The sequence below is a fragment of the Daucus carota genome, chromosome 2 (genome assembly GCF_001625215.2).
Source record: "Daucus carota subsp. sativus chromosome 2, DH1 v3.0, whole genome shotgun sequence".
NCBI classification, from domain to species: Eukaryota; Viridiplantae; Streptophyta; class Magnoliopsida; order Apiales; family Apiaceae; genus Daucus; species Daucus carota.
The window spans coordinates 49,475,223-49,493,097 of NC_030382.2; the positions used below are offsets into that span (position 1 = coordinate 49,475,223).

At 34.2% G+C, this 17,875-nt stretch overlaps 2 protein-coding genes and 1 non-coding gene across 4 annotated transcripts; all 3 read left to right on the forward strand.

The window, feature by feature from the left end:
• The first annotated feature begins 2,093 nt into the window (after positions 1-2,093).
• Positions 2,094-8,175, forward strand: LOC108208896 (calmodulin-binding receptor-like cytoplasmic kinase 2). The gene is made up of 6 exons (XM_017379489.2): positions 2,094-2,460; positions 3,273-3,508; positions 3,733-3,901; positions 4,241-4,330; positions 4,476-4,774; positions 7,629-8,175. Exons 1-6 carry the CDS (start codon positions 2,250-2,252, stop codon positions 7,950-7,952), a joined length of 1,329 nt encoding a protein of 442 aa, XP_017234978.1. The 5' UTR covers positions 2,094-2,249; the 3' UTR covers positions 7,953-8,175.
• A 1,060-nt stretch (positions 8,176-9,235) lies between these two features.
• On the forward strand, positions 9,236-9,309 carry TRNAN-GUU (transfer RNA asparagine (anticodon GUU)). Its single transcript has one exon. It is a non-coding gene; the product is annotated as a tRNA-Asn (tRNA).
• Positions 9,310-9,772: 463 nt separating this feature from the next.
• LOC108208895 (alpha-glucan phosphorylase, H isozyme) lies at positions 9,773-17,425 on the forward strand. Of its 2 annotated transcripts, none has more exons than XM_017379488.2 (16): positions 9,773-10,076; positions 10,277-10,476; positions 11,157-11,336; positions 11,427-11,603; positions 11,685-11,770; positions 11,914-12,103; positions 12,201-12,293; positions 12,906-13,087; positions 13,240-13,357; positions 13,444-13,572; positions 13,716-13,934; positions 14,037-14,240; positions 14,940-15,098; positions 15,580-15,843; positions 16,083-16,273; positions 17,055-17,425. In XM_017379488.2, exons 2-16 carry the CDS (start codon positions 10,279-10,281, stop codon positions 17,179-17,181), a joined length of 2,517 nt encoding a protein of 838 aa, XP_017234977.1. In that variant the 5' UTR covers positions 9,773-10,076; positions 10,277-10,278; the 3' UTR covers positions 17,182-17,425. The 2 variants fall into 2 exon arrangements, with proteins under 2 accessions (XP_017234977.1, XP_063943997.1); XM_064087927.1 differs by having other exon boundaries at positions 9,873-10,096.
• The last annotated feature ends 450 nt before the right edge of the window (positions 17,426-17,875 follow it).

Genomic DNA, 17,875 nt, shown 5'->3' on the forward strand with positions numbered 1-17,875 from the left:
TTAAATTTGTTTTTATTACGTTTCACTCTTTTAATATTAACTTCCAAACTCTAATTACTTAAATTTGCAATATATATTTCTTAGCAGATTAAATCAAATATATGAGATGACTAGGCTTGTATATGTATATAAAGGCATGTTTTGGGTTATAAAAAATCATTACTCTTTTGATTTTATATGATTATAAATTTATACTATATATAATTTTATAAATATATATATATATATAATATAAAAATAATATTAAATTGATTACGATTAATGATCCGATTAATCACTCCGATTAATCTCCGATTATCCGATTAATCGCTGGACGGTGCCCTCACCGACTAAGTCCGATTCCCGCTTTTTACAACACTGGAAATATGTCGTTTGGGTTAACAGTTTGATACTAGTATTTATATATCTAAAAATGTAATATAATTTTTTTCGAATTTTAATGGTAAAATTTCTAAACTTTCCACAAAATTTGAGAAAACTCGTTTTCTCTCAAAAGCATGAGAAATCTATTTTCTCCAAGAATTATTTTTTGAGATTACGCTTCTAGAATTTAATTTTAAATTTATTAAAAACAAATAAGTTATTGTCATTGTGTATAATAATACCATCAAAAATGTCTCAATTGACTGTGTATTCTATTTTAAAAGGTTATTGGTTAAGATTTCTATAAATTGATGTATTTTCCCAATATCCCATTTACATAAAATCACGTTAATAGTCTTCGACCTACATTGTTCCGGAACTTCTCACATCCCTTATAGTGAAATCTCGAATGTCAATAATTGGTGCTCACGTCCAAAGGCTACAATAATTAAGACGCATCAGCTATTGTTTGCATCGATACCAATATTTTATTCTTAAAAATAAATTGTTAAAAAATTTGATCAATAATTCATATTTAGTGGATATTTTTCAATTAGTCATGCTCATTACAAAAAATAATGTTAATCCTATTCAATTATAAGTTTTCTTGTATGTTCAAATGTTGAAAATTTGATAAGCATAATAAAAATATAAAAACCAAACTCGTCCAAACCCTATTTGATATTATGTCATAACAATAATAATTTCTTATTGAAAAATCTAAAATTGCTCTGCTTTTCATTTTTTATGATGAGAAGTTACATACTTTGTGATCAAAAATCGTAAATAATGCAATCAAGCCTCGCTGTTTGTTTTATATATATCACAAGTCGAATTATGCAAATATCAAAAATAATAATCAGGCTGCTATCTCAATCAAATAATAACAATTTTTATACTGATATTTTGTTCAAATAATACACCAGTTTTCAACAACACTATGAAATAGACCATAATTATCTAAAAAAGTTGTTTTAGCAGAAATCTCGTATTATTTTATAATTATATGTTAAAGAATAAAATATAATAATATCTAATTCTCAAATATCTTTTTCAAGCTGAACAACTCAAAAATTGATTGTTGGTGTATAGCATAATATAATGTATTATAATCATGAATACAACATAATACATCATAATCACGAGACCATTATAATAATTAGATTGAATTTTTATATTTTCATCTACAAGATACCATTAAAAATTTAATGTTCAAATCTCGCCAACAATATATTAATAATTTACGGTGGGCTCATATGCATCATAATTATGATTTTGAAGTATAAATTACAAGATTTTCTATGTGTGCTCGTATGCATCATAATTATTTTTTATTAAAATAACATATATTTATTGATAAAAATTTATTTTTTTAATGAAAAAATGGATGTTTGATGTTTATAATTGGGGGAGTTTGTTCCCCGAAAGCAGGAGCTCCTGCTTCCGGCTTCTTTATGTAGATAATCAGAAGTACTTTTAAAAAACCGAGGATGCTAGTTTTTTCTTTTAGAGCTTGTGCTTCTTTTTCTAACACTTTATTAACTTATTTACCTCTAGCTTCTCCTCAACAATCAACATTTCTAATTTAGGTAACAAATCTAAACGGCCCCAAGCCCCCAATATTTAACATACAAACTCTACTTTTTTCTTACCGCCACTTTTAGGAATAAAATGAACCGTTGACAACCCCAACTTATTAGAACCACTTCGATATGTTAATCGGTCCCTTCATCCACATGTCCAATTTAATACAATTGTCGGCTAGTCTATCCAGCAATTCTTATGATTCGTGTTCCATGTACAAAGACTCGTCATTACTTTTTTCCCAACAGAAGAGTTGAAAAACAGGTGTTCATATTACTGCAAACTTGTCATAGCTGCTGCCTATGAATACAACCAGCAGTCCTGAAATCATCAGCCATGGTCAAATCAAGACACAAAACTCAAATTCCCAAGAAGGGTACCTGAAAAACAAGAATCAAAACACAACCCATGTCTCCAACTGTTCCAGGGTTTTCAATTTTCTTCTTTGCAAGACAAAACCCAAATCATCAAGTACACCTGAAGTTGATCATGGTCCTGCTACAGATATTTCCAGTAAGAACCTTATAGTATGCATTTGTAAGCTTGTAATATATTTGTGTGCGTGTATTTTGATTATTCACTGTTCTACTAATTTGTAAATTTTTGATGTTCTTCCTTGAATTAGGCTGGGTTTTTTTTTGTGATGATTGAGGCCTGTCTTGTTACTACTTGTGGCATAATGCCAGTAAGGTGTAGTTATTGTAAGATGCTGGAATTAATTAGGGTTTGAAAAGTGATGGTGCCCTATTGTAGGCTTTTGCACTACAAAATTTAATGAAAGAGAGGGAGTGTTGACTTAAGTGAGGGTGAGTTTTTTGTAGTAGTATAGAGTGATGGATTGTGATGAACTGCACTGTTGTATTAGCTTCACTAGAGCTAATTTGTGGTTTGTCATGTTCTTACGTCAAACAATAATATTTCAGAGATATTTTCAGGGATTATGAGTCGAGTTTGGGGTTATAAGTTGGGAGGTCATTTGTATTTTTGGGAGGAAGAAATTAGACTGAAGTGTGCGTGGAGAGTGGGTGGTCTCTCGAATAGCACGTAAGGTTGAGTTTTTGAGAGTCATTAATCTGATTATAGTCGAATTGTCATGTACTCTTTCTAGGCTATTAGAAGTATAAAATAGTTCTATGCTATCAATATGTTCCAGTTCTTAAATTTAAACAAGATGCTAACATATATACGGATGAGATAGTATAATTGCCGGTGTAGGATGACAGTAATTGCTCTATAGCTACAATATTTATGGTAATATTGGAAACTGCTGCTTTTAATTCATTATTGTTTGGTTTATAGTAATGGCAAATGCCTATGATATGCAGCTTCAGAAGATACTTCGTCAAGATTTAGTAGCAGAAACAAATTTGTTGATTCCCCTGAAATTATGAAGGCCTTGAGTGAGAATCTTAAAAGGGTTGAATTTACCATCGAAGATATTTTCAAGGGGACAGGAAATTTCTCAACAGCAAACAAAATCGGAGAAGGGGGATTTGGTACTGTCTACAAAGCTAAGCTAAAAGATGGATCTTTTGTCGCAGTAAAGCGGACCAAGAAAAAAGTGAGCAATTAAGTCTAGTAGTTATATTCACTTGCAAGTTGTGTTGAACTAAACCAAGGTGTTTATACACAAGAAACTTACGTGAAGTTGAACTAAGGTCTAATTTTATACAACAAGAATTAAGACAACTGGAAAGCTCAACATCTTTATGGTGTTAGAAACAATCAATATCTGTACATTTACTCAAGTTAGGGAACTTGTATTTATAATTTTATGTTTTGCAGGATTTGAATGATAGAACATCGCCAACAGAGTTCAGAAATGAAATCCTAGCCCTATCAAAGATCGAACATTTTAATTTGGTCAAGTTTTTTGGTTTTCTGGAGCAGAGGGATGAACATCTCATAATAGTTGAATATGTTGGGAACGGAACACTACGAGAACATTTGGATGGCAAGTGAAATTTTAATTGTTGTCATTTACAATCTACAGTATTTTTTTTGAAATTATATTGAGTGATACAGATACTCACCGGTTATTTATTTGACGCCTACAATTAATATTTGGCAACCATATCTTTCATACCCAGTTCAGAACAGATGACTAACTATAGGTTTATATGTTTTTTTTCCAAGCGCGCCAAATACTGCCTAAAAATTACCAGGTTTTTATGCAAATGCTTTTCTTGTACTAAATTAGAAATAATCAAAATACATATAGATTTTTTAAGCTTTACCTTTATTTGTATTGTTTAAAATATCCACTAGCTTAAGATAGCATTCTGTCATGCAGGAATATGTGGGAAAGGTCTTGAAATTGCAGAACGTCTGGACATTGCAATTGATGTTGCTCATGCAGTAACGTATCTGCACAATTATACAGGTATAAGATATACGGTTACTTTTTAAATATGTCTGTCTAATGCACTTTTCTGCCTGGTTATAAGTGTGTGGGTCTGGAGTCTGAAATCCTCAGTATTGTTGCATAATTAAAAACATCTTTAAAACTCTTCCTGTTAAATTCACAGATCCTCCAATTATTCATCGAGACATAAAAGCATCAAACATCCTCATCACAGATAAGCTTCGGGCTAAAGTAGCAGATTTTGGAGTTGCACGATTAGCTCCCCATGATCTAGAAGCAACTCACATTTCTACAGAAGTCAGAGGAACAGCAGGGTACTTGGATCCTGAATACCTGATGACATATCAACTTACGGAAAAAAGTGATGTTTATTCCTTTGGGGTAGTGCTCATTGAGCTGATAACAGGAAGACAACCAATAGAACAAAAGAGACCTGTCAATGAGAGGCTTACCATAAAATGGGTTAGTAACACAAGTTTTTGAAGCTGGTAACTTATACATGAAACTAGAAAGCATATTTTAATTTGCACGTGAAGTAATCTGTTGTATGCCCATTTAGATGATTAGATCATTATTTGGTCAGTGAACGTCAGACCAGTAATGTTAATTAAAGTTTCTTCATAATCATCAGAATTTCTCATAAAAGTTATTTGTTTTAAATTTTAGTATATGTATACTGTCATAAATAATGCAGCTTGTTCCCTTAAACAGAAAAGTGTCTGACATTTCTTTATCTGTTAACGCAGTGAAGCTTTAAAGGTTGTATTTCTGAGAACGAAATATAATAAACTGTGCTGCATTATTTAAAGAGACTTTTGTCTTTCCAAAACAACAAGTCTTTCCCAGTTGAATATATGATGATTGAAGAGCACTTGATGATATCAGACATAATATAGTGAATATGCCATAATATTAGTAAAGAAGGATAACAGAAAAAATAGTAGGCAGACTAGACATATTAGATTGTACAGTGCTAAGAGGATGAACTTCTCCTCTATCCTTGAAACACATGAACAAGAACCAGCTCCTTTACATTTTAGCTACCAGAAACTACAATAGCTGCAAACAGCAGGTTGTCTATAGAACCTTTCAACGAGATAGTGTTTTTTCCCCTTAAGCTAAAAGCAGTGTTGTGAAAATAGCGATTAATCGCGCTTCGCGAGTAGGCGATGGTTCCGCGAGTTGCATATGAGCGATTTAGCGCGATTTTGAAATTGTCAAAAAATTGCGTTTAACTCGCGATTACTCGCAAAAACTCGCCAAAACTCGCAATAAAAAGCGCAAAAACTCGCAAAAGTATAGAAGGACTGAAATACCCTTAGTTTAAAAAAAACTACTTATATCTTTATAAGTCTACTCTATCGATCTCTCTTCATCTTCACATCTTATTTCTCTCGACCCTCTCTCTTCATCTCTCTATATTTCTTTGATACCCCGGCCTTAAATATATAGCATATATGCTAAATTTTATATACTATTTACAGTGTTTGTTAGGTGTTCGATTAAATTCCCCTTTGAAATTACTCTTTTAGAAGCTACTGATCACTTGAGCCATAGTTAAAGATGACTCGAAGTGTTGATATTGGGTGGAAATTTGGGAATCCAGTTGAGAAAGACAAGTCAAAAGTTCAAACATACATTCCGTGGTGGAATTAATCGTTTCAAGAAGCATCTAGCTGGAGGATACAATAGAGATGCTGCACCATGTGATAAAGTTCCAGTTCATGTTACTAAATGTTATTGATTGATAATATGATAGTTATGTGATATTTCCACTATGTTGAAACTATTATTTTTGTTTGAAACTAATATTAGAAGTAACAATCTCGAAATTTTATAATTATACAGATAATTTCATTTTTGTCCAAAAATCGCGCGAGTAATCGCGCTTCGCGAGTTGCGCTTCAAAATTGGAGCTTTTTTTTTTTTTTTAATTTTTATTTTTCGTGTTACACAACACTGGCTAAAAGGGTTTTAGAGCAACTTTTGCCTGGAACAGATGGGATGAGATCAGCTCGTATTAACTTGAGCTTCTTAGCTCCTTAACCACAATAGCAAGTAGACGCCCTTCTCTTTAGAAATCCCATAGAGTCTTAGCTCCTTGACTGCAACTTTAAAGCGCTCAGAGCTTTAATTACGGCTTTTGTGATCTTGGTCCAGACTAGTAGAATAAATATCTTCCCCGCTTAAGGATGTTGGATTCAATGTTATGCAATTTACGCGGTATTCTATTTACCAAAGAAGTCAATCGCTCAATATTAAACCATTGTTTGACCAATCACATATACTTAATCAAAGAAGAAAACAGGAATGTGGCGTAATCCAGGTTCTCTCTCTCTCTGAACTCCTTTTAACAGCAGTTGCTGGAAATGAGGTCTATTTTGTTATTTTGGGGGGGTGGGGGGGGGGGGGGGGGGGGGGGGGGACTGTTTGCATGTAAGTTCTCACCAAAAGATATTCTCCCCCCTGGTAAGATGCTAACAGTCCCGTATAATCTAATAATAGTAGCATCAATTGGTACCTTCACTAATATTAGTTTCTATAAGCTAGATATTTATCAGCTACTGCTGTCAGTGGGGTGGTTCATTTTCTAAAGGCTGTTCTCATAATATATGTATGTATGTATGTATGTATGTATGTATGTATGTATGTATGTATGTATGTGTGTGTGTATATGTATATGTATATATTATGAGCGGCTGGCGCTTACAGACATAGGTTCGTAAATTTTGCCCTGCGCAGTATACTACTTGGTCTGCAAACAACATTGCATTTTTCTCCTCAGCTTTTATATAAATGTATGATACTATATGAAGGTGACACCTTAGTCATACTTCACTTTTTGCTGCTTTAAAACTAATTATGTTTTTCGTGAACATAGGCACATAGAGAACTTCCTATAAGTATGGGAATCTCTTATCAGCAGTCAAGTTTTGTTTGGAGAATTTCAATCTTCATATACACCCTCAAATGCTGATTCGTATTTAATTAATGCCATGATTGATGTGGTGTTCAGTTAAATTCTGAATACATATAAGATTGCTCAACATATAATTAGATATATTATTTTTGTTCTTTAAAAGTAATTTTTTATTGTTTTTGCTGGGGATCCAAAAGTTTGGATGATGGTCAAACTAAGATAATGGAAAGTAATTGTATTATGAATCTAGTCAGCAGTTTCTTCCATAGCATGCACACTAAACAACAATCAATAAGGTTGTCCAGTAGATCAGAGGTCCTCATTTTTTGATTTTAAACTTCTTTTCTTCCTACGTTAATAGTAGAAGACAGGGATACTGATCATTGATATATGCAGGCTTTAAAGAAATTAAAAGACGGAGATGCTATAATGGCGATGGATCCAAGACTTCGACGGAATCCAGCATCTATTTTGGTGGTGGAGAAGGTTCTAAAATTAGCTCACAACTGCCTTGCACCTTCGAGGCAAACAAGGCCTGTAATGCAGAAATGTGCCGAAATATTATGGAGAATCAGAAAAGAATACAATGAAAAAAGTCTTAATACTGCCGCTCTACCTATTGCCAATTCTGCAAATGTAGTCCAGGGGGATGCTAGGAAGAATCGACATACTTATTTTGGAATCGAAGATAGTGAAAGCTATAGGTTTCGTTCTGCTTGACTTGCCAAAGCATGGAGTTTGTAATTATTTTTGCTTTCAATACATGTCTATATACCACATATCTTTCAGTTTTGAGGACCAGATCCCTAATTTTTGATTCATTCTTTTTGGCTGGAATGTATTTTTCGGATGTACCTATTATCCAAAGATGTTCTAAATTGCATCTCTGCGAGTGTATATGACATGTAGAATATGCATGAATGTTGTGTGATTGTTCATTGCATATGCTTGATAATGTCCTAAAGATGCAAATATTAGGCAAACACTATTGCACCGGAAATAGAGTTATTGTGGTTGAATATTTAACTGTTGTAGATTGGAAATGTGATTTGGTAACAGTGTTATCATGTCCTCGGCTATTGCAGTGTTTTTGGCACATGAGATTGAGCTGTTTGCAAGTTGCATTAGCACACATTGTCAGTGCCATGTAGGGATGGCAATCGGGTCGGATCGGGTCGGGTATGACCAAATCCATATCCAAACCCGAAATTTTTATCCATACCCGAACCCGACCCGAACCCGAAAAATACCCGAAAATGAATACCCGAACCCGATCCAATGGATTTTGGATCGGATTCGGGTATACCCGAAACCCGAAATTTTTTTTGAATTGAATATCCGAAACCCGAAACCCAAACCCAAAATCTGAAAATATTTATAATTATAAATATTGCACTCGAAATCGTACTCGCGACATGGAGCACTATGATATATGAATTTAATCATTTTCAATCATTATATTACAATATCAATTTAGTTTATATATATATAATTAATATATTATTAATCAACCCAATTAGAAAATGTTTATTCACCATATTAACCTCTTGAATCATTCTATAATTTAATTTTATATGATTTAATTATTAGTCAATTTTTAAGTTAAAGATAAATATATATTCTAAAAAATATATAATATATATATATGATATGTAATATATTAAGTTATATATAAAATAATATGTATATAATATTATATGTATATATAATATTATATATTCAGGTTTTTTTCGGGTTTCGGGTTCGGATCGGGTTTGGATCGGATTTCGGATTTCGGATCGGGTTTCGGATCGGTATACCTAATATCCAAATCCAAATCCAAAAATTTTCGGGTTTGAAAATTAAATCCATATCCAAATCCAAATCCAAAAAATCGGGTTCGGTATATCCAAAATTTCGGGTTTCGGATCTGATATCCGTCGGATCGGATTATTTTGCCATCCCTAGTGCCATGTCTACTCAAATTTATGTCAATATTGGAAAAGAAACATACCTAAACATCTGCTGGAATAGCTCAGTTGGTTAGAGCGTGTGGCTGTTAACCACAAGGTCGGAGGTTCGACCCCTCCTTCTAGCGTTTCTTTTCTTTTGCCCTTTCATTTTGATTTCGGTTACTTACTTTACAGACTCAAAAGTGGCAGATTGCTCCATATACGGAGTGAGGGATAGTCATTTATAATTATATAATAAAAAGTCGTGATCTTGGAATCTTGATCAATAATTTAGGCTTTATTAAAATTTAAATCTGTTACTCCTTAGGCTTGTGAGTAAAGTTATGCATACTAATTACTTCAGCACTTATTTATAAGCCTAATGGATGCTTTATATTTGACTTTGTAGCTAATTTGACTACTCTATGCGCTTCTGATTTTCAAATAAACATATTTTTTTTCTTAAAAATTACTCATATATTCAGCAGAAAAAGTTAGGAATCAGGACTTTAGGAGTAATACTTGTGACTCGACACACACTAAAACACACTCATTTTTCACACAGCAAGTCATGAAAAGTTCCAAACTTTTCTCTTCCGTCCATTCCTCCTCTGCTGTTTCCAATACCCATCTCACACTCACAGACCACATGTGAAATAAACATGTGATACCATTACTATTTGTGTAGTTTAGTTCCCAAAACCCCATCAATCAGTTTCACTTTTCTCTCTCTTTTTCTTCCCTGATATTATTTTCATTTCTGTATTTAAACAACACCCACATCATTTTCAGTGATCAGCACCATAAAAATCACACCTTTTTGTTTATCTGAGCATATTCCCAGTTCTCTCTCATTTAGCCCATCTCTACATTTCGGGAAAAATAGTATCTTGATAAGCTTGTGTCAAGAAAGGTGCTTGCCTTTCTTACTTGGTACTTTTGTGCTCTACTCATTTTTTCTTACAATTATGTATATTCTTGTGCTTAGAAAATATCTTTTGTGATTGTAGAGTGATAGTGTCTGGTAATGTGTTGTTGAATTTTTATGTTTTTTTGTGATGAAGATATGTAATATGCTGTGTTGCTTGAGAATTGTTTAACTGTGTTTTTTAGTTATGGAGGCTACTAAAAAAGCCAACGGTGCTCCTAAGAAAATCCCAGCTGTTGCTAATCCACTAGCTGAAAAGCCACTGGATATTGCATCCAATATCAATTATCATGCTCAATATAGTCCTCATTTTTCTCCTTTCAAGTTTGAGCCAGAACAAGCCTATTATGCAGCTGCTGAGAGTGTTCGAGATCGTCTCGTGCAGGTGATGAATCTTGCTGGCCTCTTCGATTATGTATATAAGTTATTGTTAAATCTTTTGCTGAGATTTTGCATTTATGAACATTAAAACTGTGGAACTATTTACTGATGTTAATCGTGTCATGTGGTTGTGAGTTCTGCCATATAAATTAAAAGTCGAGACACATGATTTTTTGAAGGTACTGCTTAAGCTTTATAAATAGCTTTGAGCTGATTCTATCTGTTTTATCTGTACAATTTTGTACACTAATATACACTTTTACAGTGTATGGAATGAGAATGTTTCATACAATTATTCATGTTGTCAACTTTCTTTGTAAATAGCTGTTACCTCCAAACTGAAAGCATAAGACTATAAGAGGTGACTTTTTTTATATACGATGAAGTTGAAGGAGCATTCCAATATTTTTGATTTGAATACCAGTCAGAAGTTATTTTAGCGTCTTCTCAATTACCATCAGTTTCCTTTCTTTTTTTTCTTCTTCATTTTTGGGTAAAAGTGTGCTTAATTTCTACAATCTGTTGTTCGAATGAGATTATGAGAATTAGTTCTTGACCCTGGAGACTTAATTTTTACCTTTTCTGACTGTATATTATACCAGAAAGCATTTGCTTAGTTTAGAATATCAGCTCAAATTCTTAGGCCAAAGAAGTCATTTGTTGATAAACATTTTTCTTCTGCAGCAATGGAATGAGACCTATCTGCATTACCACAAAGTTGACCCTAAGCAGACCTACTATCTGTCTATGGAGTTTCTCCAAGGTCGAGCTTTGACCAATGCAATCGGAAATTTGGACATTCAAGATGCATATGCTGATGCTTTAAACAAACTTGGTCATGAACTTGAAGAAATTGTTGAACAGGTAATCCAACTCATAAACATCTCATTTGTTAATAAGCTGATATATTTGTGTGCGCGCAGTGTACTTGATTAATAAAATCGAATTTTGCAGGAAAAAGATGCAGCACTCGGAAATGGTGGTCTAGGAAGACTTGCATCTTGTTTTCTTGACTCCATGGCAACACTAAGTTTGCCAGCATGGGGATATGGTTTAAGGTACAGGTATGGGCTTTTCAAACAGCGGATCACAAAAGCAGGTCAGGAAGAAACTGCTGAAGACTGGCTAGAGGTAGAATACCTTGATGTCCTTTAGAATGTTATATCTGTTTTTGACATATAAGAACTTGATTTTTTGTGAAAACTCCTGCAGAAGTTTAGCCCTTGGGAAGTCGTCAGGCATGATGTAGTCTTCCCTGTTCGATTCTTTGGTCATGTCGAAGTTCAGCCTGATGGATCGTAAGTCATTGCATCAGTTTTGGTTGCTTTGAGTGAATCAGTTTATACTTATTTGAGAAAACTAATATGTGGTGTAGATGGCATAGTGATTCCTACAGCTAATTATTTTTACATTCTGTTATTGGCTGTATACTGTACTACAGCCGGAACTGGGCGGGTGGAGAAGTTTTACAAGCTTTAGCATATGATGTGCCAATTCCTGGATACAAAACAAAGAACACCAACAGTCTTCGTCTTTGGGAAGCAAAAGCAATTTCTGAAGACTTTAATCTGTTTCAATTTAATGATGGACAGTACGAAGCTGCTGCACAACTCCATTCTAAAGCTCAGCAGGCAGGTTTTTAGTCAGTATTTTGATAGAATACACTACACATATGATAAAAACGGTCTAATTTTCACAGAACTCACGGAAAGATTATTGATGGTGCAGATCTGTGATGTTTTATACCCTGGCGATGCTACAGAAAATGGGAAGCTTCTACGCTTGAAGCAACAATATTTTTTGTGCAGTGCATCACTTCAGGTTGCTTATTCTCTCTCTGTGTGTGTTTAAACGTATCCTCATTTTCACTGTGGGTACGTACTCTGTGATTACATATATATCCTTTTTAACATACACTTTATACTATGCCATTATTATCAAGCATGGCAACAATGCTAGTTACAAGAAACGGTAGGTAGTACATATTGTCCCATTATATGCTTATTAATTTAAAAGAATTTCTGGATCAATTAATATTTTTAGGACGCTCCTTATGCTACAATTGCATTTTTGCATAAGTTTACTTGTTGATGAAAACATTCAACTCAGTATCACCGGATCTATTATGTAGGATATTTGAATTATGCTAATGATGGTAAATATGCAATTTAGTGGTGGTAAATATGAAAAAGAAAATTTTATACTCTTTACCCAGTGGAAGGGACATACAAATACTATTTACGTAGGATAGGGAGCAAATGCCCAAATTATAATAATACACAGCATAATTTTAGCCTTATCAAGGTTATTGTACATATATGATGAACTCTTTAGTTACCCGGGGAGTATGCATATCTTTCCTTGGGCAAATGGCTTAGAACGACACAAAAACGTTTTTTCTCATGCTATTTATAATTTCGGAATCCTTTTCAGGACATAATTTTCAGATTCAAGGAGAGAAAAGATGGATCTCTGCGACCATGGTCGGAGTTCCCTAGCAAGGTTGCTGTGCAACTCAATGATACACACCCAACTCTTGCAATACCTGAGCTTATGAGAATATTAATGGATGAGGAAGGACTTGGGTGGGATGAGGCATGGGATGTAACAACAAAGTACTGTTCTGCTTCTTTTTTGTTTGGAGAAATATAATTATTTGTCTACTGATTATATGAGCTTAATGTTTTGTTACCTGCGACTTTCTAGTGTTTTGTAATGTATCTTTGTCAAAGAAATTAACTTTAGTTGTATACTTGTATTTACCTAGGACAATTGCTTACACAAATCACACTGTCCTACCTGAAGCTTTAGAGAAATGGTCACAAATTGTAATGTCTAAGCTTCTTCCACGTCATATGGAAATTATAGAAGAAATCGACAAAAGGGTAATCAGTCAGTCCTATCATTACAAATTTAATCTGCATCGGCGTAAATAGTAATTATTGTCTATATAAGTTTAAACTTCTTGCAGTTTATAGCAATGATACAGTCGAAACGTCCTGAACTTGAGAGCAAAATCTCTGGGATGCGCATATTGGATCATAATCCTAAAAAACCAGTTGTGCGGATGGCTAATCTCTGTGTGGTGTCAGCACACACGGTAAATCTTTCATACTTATACAATAAATTTTAAATTATATCATCCTTTGCGGCTTTGCATTCGATCTAATTTGCTGTTAGGCCTGTTTATATAAGCATGATTATCATTGAGCTTTTGGTGTTCTGTTTTCCATTTCTTTGCAGGTGAATGGTGTTGCCCAGTTACACAGTGATATTTTAAAGAACGAGTTATTTGCAGACTATGTTTCAGTATGGCCTACCAAGTTCCAGAACAAGACAAATGGCATAACGCCTCGTCGCTGGTTACGATTCTGTAGTCCTGAGCTAAGTCAGCTGATTACCAAATGGTTGAAAACTGACCAATGGGTGACAAATCTTGACCTACTCACGGATCTTCGAAAAGTATGTTGCATAAAATATGTTTCAGAACATATTGAAAATATGAGTTTAAACCGTTGCTTTCTTGCAGAGCAATAATAGGACTGTTGACACTTCTTTGTGCAGTTTGCTGATAATGCAGACCTTCATGCTGAATGGGAATCAGCCAAGATGGCTAACAAGCAGCGACTAGCTCGGTACATATTGCGAGTCACAGGTGTGAGCATCGACCCCAATAGCCTTTTTGACATACAGGTCAAGCGTATCCATGAGTACAAAAGGCAGCTGTTAAACATTTTAGGAGTGGTATACAGATACAAGAAACTAAAGGTGGGTTTCAGTTATTTTTCGATACTCTTTTGCAATTACAGGCTATATAACCTGACCACCTTAATCAATATCCAAGAATCTGTAATACCAGAAGATGAATATTTAGCACTTTGTCCGAGGTACAAGCATCCAGGGAGCAGAACCCGTAAGGGTCAAGCGGGGCCAAAACCCCTTATTTCTTTTAAAAATACCATGATGTTAATTGTGAAGGTCAGGTGGCTTGATTATTATAGGGAGACTGTTACTGATATAGGCTGAAACCTTATATAGCTCGATTATTTCAGATTAATAATAAGAAAACATACAACTATTAAAGATATATCAGTATTTGATCATTAAATAACTTTGAATTTATATTTTTATCATCTCAATATAGGGAGACACCCTCCCCCCTCTTTTTAGAGGGTTAGTTCAGCCACTGCAAGCCACCAAATTTATGTTCTTATATCATAATGGTACAGCTTTAGAGTGCAAGTATCTATTAACTATGTTGCTAGTCATACCTTGAATCACAATTGCAGTTTGTACTGCTACAGTCCTCGATAGCACTATTTTCTGTTTCCTATATGAGTATCGGGTAATGCTCCATGCTAATATTCTTGTTTGTACGCATTGCTTGGATTGTTTGGGAAAAAGTTTACTATACATCATTCTAGATTATACTCAACCTCGAATTAATTTGTGGATGACTCTTGACAGGAAATGAGCCCTGAAGAACGGAAAAATACCACATCACGCACCATCATGATTGGGGGCAAAGCATTTGCGACATACACCAATGCTAAAAGAATAGTCAAGCTGGTGGATGATGTTGGTGCTGTTGTCAATAGTGACACCGAAGTTAATTCTTACCTAAAGGTAAATCTATAATCCGTCCCTCTCATTTTTTTTTACAGTTTTCTTCTACTGCTTGGCACACATTTTAAGTTGTATATAAAGTATAGTTTCGTAGCTTATTTAAAAAAATTCTTTTTTTGTATAAAAAATTACACAATAAACTTTTATTCAGAAGGAAAAAAGTTTAAATTAGTTTATGAAACTATACTTTAAAGGAGCCTTACAATGTGTGTTGAGCCCTTTGTCCCCAACGTAAAGAAATGAGGGGGACAGAGGGATATTCGGACTTCTTAAGGTGATAAAAGCTCAGTCTTCTTTTTTGGTGTTAACGAGCCTAAAATTTAACTATTGCTTTACAGCTATTTTGTTCTGAAGTATATGGCCATTAATATGCAATCCTATGTAAACTAAATTTGCGTACAAATTTTGCAATGTTGTCTCGTTGCATTTGTGCTTCACTAGCACTAGTTTCACAAACATTTGTAATAATTTTAACTTTCAGGTTGTCTTTGTTCCTAATTACAACGTTTCCGTCGCGGAAATGCTTATTCCGGGGAGTGAACTATCACAACATATTAGCACAGCAGGAATGGAAGCAAGTGGGACAAGCAATATGAAATTTGCACTAAATGGTTGTCTCATAATAGGAACGTTGGACGGGGCAAATGTGGAAATCAGAGAAGAAGTTGGGGAGGAGAATTTCTTCCTCTTCGGTGCAACTGCAGATGAAGTTCCACGACTACGTCAAGAGAGAGAAAATGGACTGGTAGGATGCTAAGCCTTTCCACCCTTCTCTAGATAAACTTTTTTTTTTTTGCCAAGTAAATGAACTTATTTATACCAACATGAAATGAAGACGTGTATTTTCTTTAGTGTTAACCTTGTATTACCAGTTCTTTCTTTTTTACATGTCCATCTAAGTATTTTTGTTCTTCCTAAATATTTAGCTGTACATTTTGTTTCAGATCACTTTCTTGTGACTGTCTTATGTTGATGATTATGCAGTTTAAACCAGATGCTAGATTTGAAGAAGCCAAAGAGTTTATAAGGTCTGGAGCATTTGGAAGCTATGACTACAATCCACTCCTTGATTCGCTAGAGGGCAACTCTGGATATGGCCGTGGTGATTATTTCCTAGTTGGTTATGATTTTCCCAGCTACATCGATGCGCAGACAAAAGTGGATGAAGCTTACAAGTAAGTCACTGTTCTCGTGCTAATATCAAAGATCCTAAGCTTAAGCTAGCGATTTCTAATAATAAGATGATTGAAAGTTTTAATTTCTCTGCTTAACTTCATGATTCTTGCATGAGGTAAAAGGATCTTGAAAAAATTTGTACATATAAGAGCAAATATCAAAACAATCCTGTAAAGCAAATACTATATACATGCTATTTATTCATCATCCTATAGAAGTCAGATCTTCTGCAGATGTTCATTTCGTTTTATGTATTATGTACAAATTTCAAATTAGTTTATAGTTATCAAAGCATTATAGCCTTCACGTTCTCCCTCTATACTTCTATAAATTGTATTTCTTGATAGGCAAAAAATAACTAGACAGATAAAGTAATTCACATTATATTGCAGGTATCCTTGTTTTCCTTTAAAAGTAGTGTTTTTGCTTGAGACTAGACTGATAAACGTGTGGAATATAATGAAGGGTACTAACTAGGAAGGTTTTTTTTATTACATTTCAAGAAGAGACCTTTATTTGCTCTCTATTCCAATGTATTTTAACAGTTACAAGTCAGATTATGGCAACATTTGAACTTAAGACATATATCAAAGTTTGTGCCACATAAACACTTTTACACACATTTAGTAAGGTTTATTACCATGTGCCCGTATATCTAGAGGACCATCGTTTCACTATACTTGCTATATATGTAATAACGTATGTTAAGATTGCAATGAATAGTTTCCAGATAATTTACTCGATAGTAACAGCAACTTTTATATTCTGCTCTCCTTTCAGGGACAGGAAAAGATGGACAAAGATGTCCATATTAAGCACAGCTGGGAGTGGAAAGTTCAGCAGTGATAGAACCATCGGTCAATATGCTAAAGAAATCTGGAATATAGAGCAGTGCATTGTACCATAGAAATGGTGACCAACTTGGGCTCGTAAAACTCAAACTCCCAGAGACTTGATGAATAAACATGAGAAAGTGCCAAATCATGGGTGGAGTGAACGTGCTCAGTGATAGAAGCCATGCATTTACGAATAAATAAGATAGTCCTCTTTTTTATGCAGTTGTATCATGAAAGGAATTCCTCCTCTACATTACCAAATTGTACTCAAAGATATATGTTCCGTTACCAAATTATTGCATCTTTATACTTGTAGCCTGGTGCTCTTTACCTGCAGTCTACAGGGGTTTAGCAGACAACCCAAGGTCCAATGTGATAAGTGATAACAAAAATATGCAAGGTGTCTTAAACTAGGTAATAGTTTATTTTTTGTCATTAGTGTAGTAAACAGAGTTATAACTAATACCAAGTTGCTGCTTCCTTCACAAGTATGTACGGCGAGGCCGGAAACCTCAAGAGTTAACAACACTGAAAATTACTGGCTTTTCTTTAAAATTGGACAAACAAATCACATGGGATTTGATAAGAACTGGGGAGACCAGAGTTGGTTAGTATACAAATATTTGCAAGTCCTGGTAGCAATAATTAGGCCCATTTAAAATATTGATTGACCAAAAATATCTAATTATGACACTCAACAGAAGCAACAGTTATAGCCAGCCTATGCATGTGATCATAAGATTCATATCCATAACCTAATTGCAG

Coding starts and splice junctions, on each gene's coding strand:
- LOC108208896 (XM_017379489.2), top strand. CDS start 2,250: ATGAATACAACCAGCAGTCCTGAAATCATCAGCCATGGTCAAATCAAG. Junction 4,331..4,475: donor GTATCTGCACAATTATACAG/GTATAAGATATA, acceptor TTAAATTCACAG/ATCCTCCAATTATTCATCGA. Junction 4,775..7,628: donor AGAGGCTTACCATAAAATGG/GTTAGTAACACA, acceptor TGATATATGCAG/GCTTTAAAGAAATTAAAAGA.
- LOC108208895 (XM_017379488.2), top strand. CDS start 10,279: ATGGAGGCTACTAAAAAAGCCAACGGTGCTCCTAAGAAAATCCCAGCT. Junction 12,104..12,200: donor TCCATTCTAAAGCTCAGCAG/GCAGGTTTTTAG, acceptor TTGATGGTGCAG/ATCTGTGATGTTTTATACCC. Junction 15,099..15,579: donor AAGTTAATTCTTACCTAAAG/GTAAATCTATAA, acceptor TTTAACTTTCAG/GTTGTCTTTGTTCCTAATTA.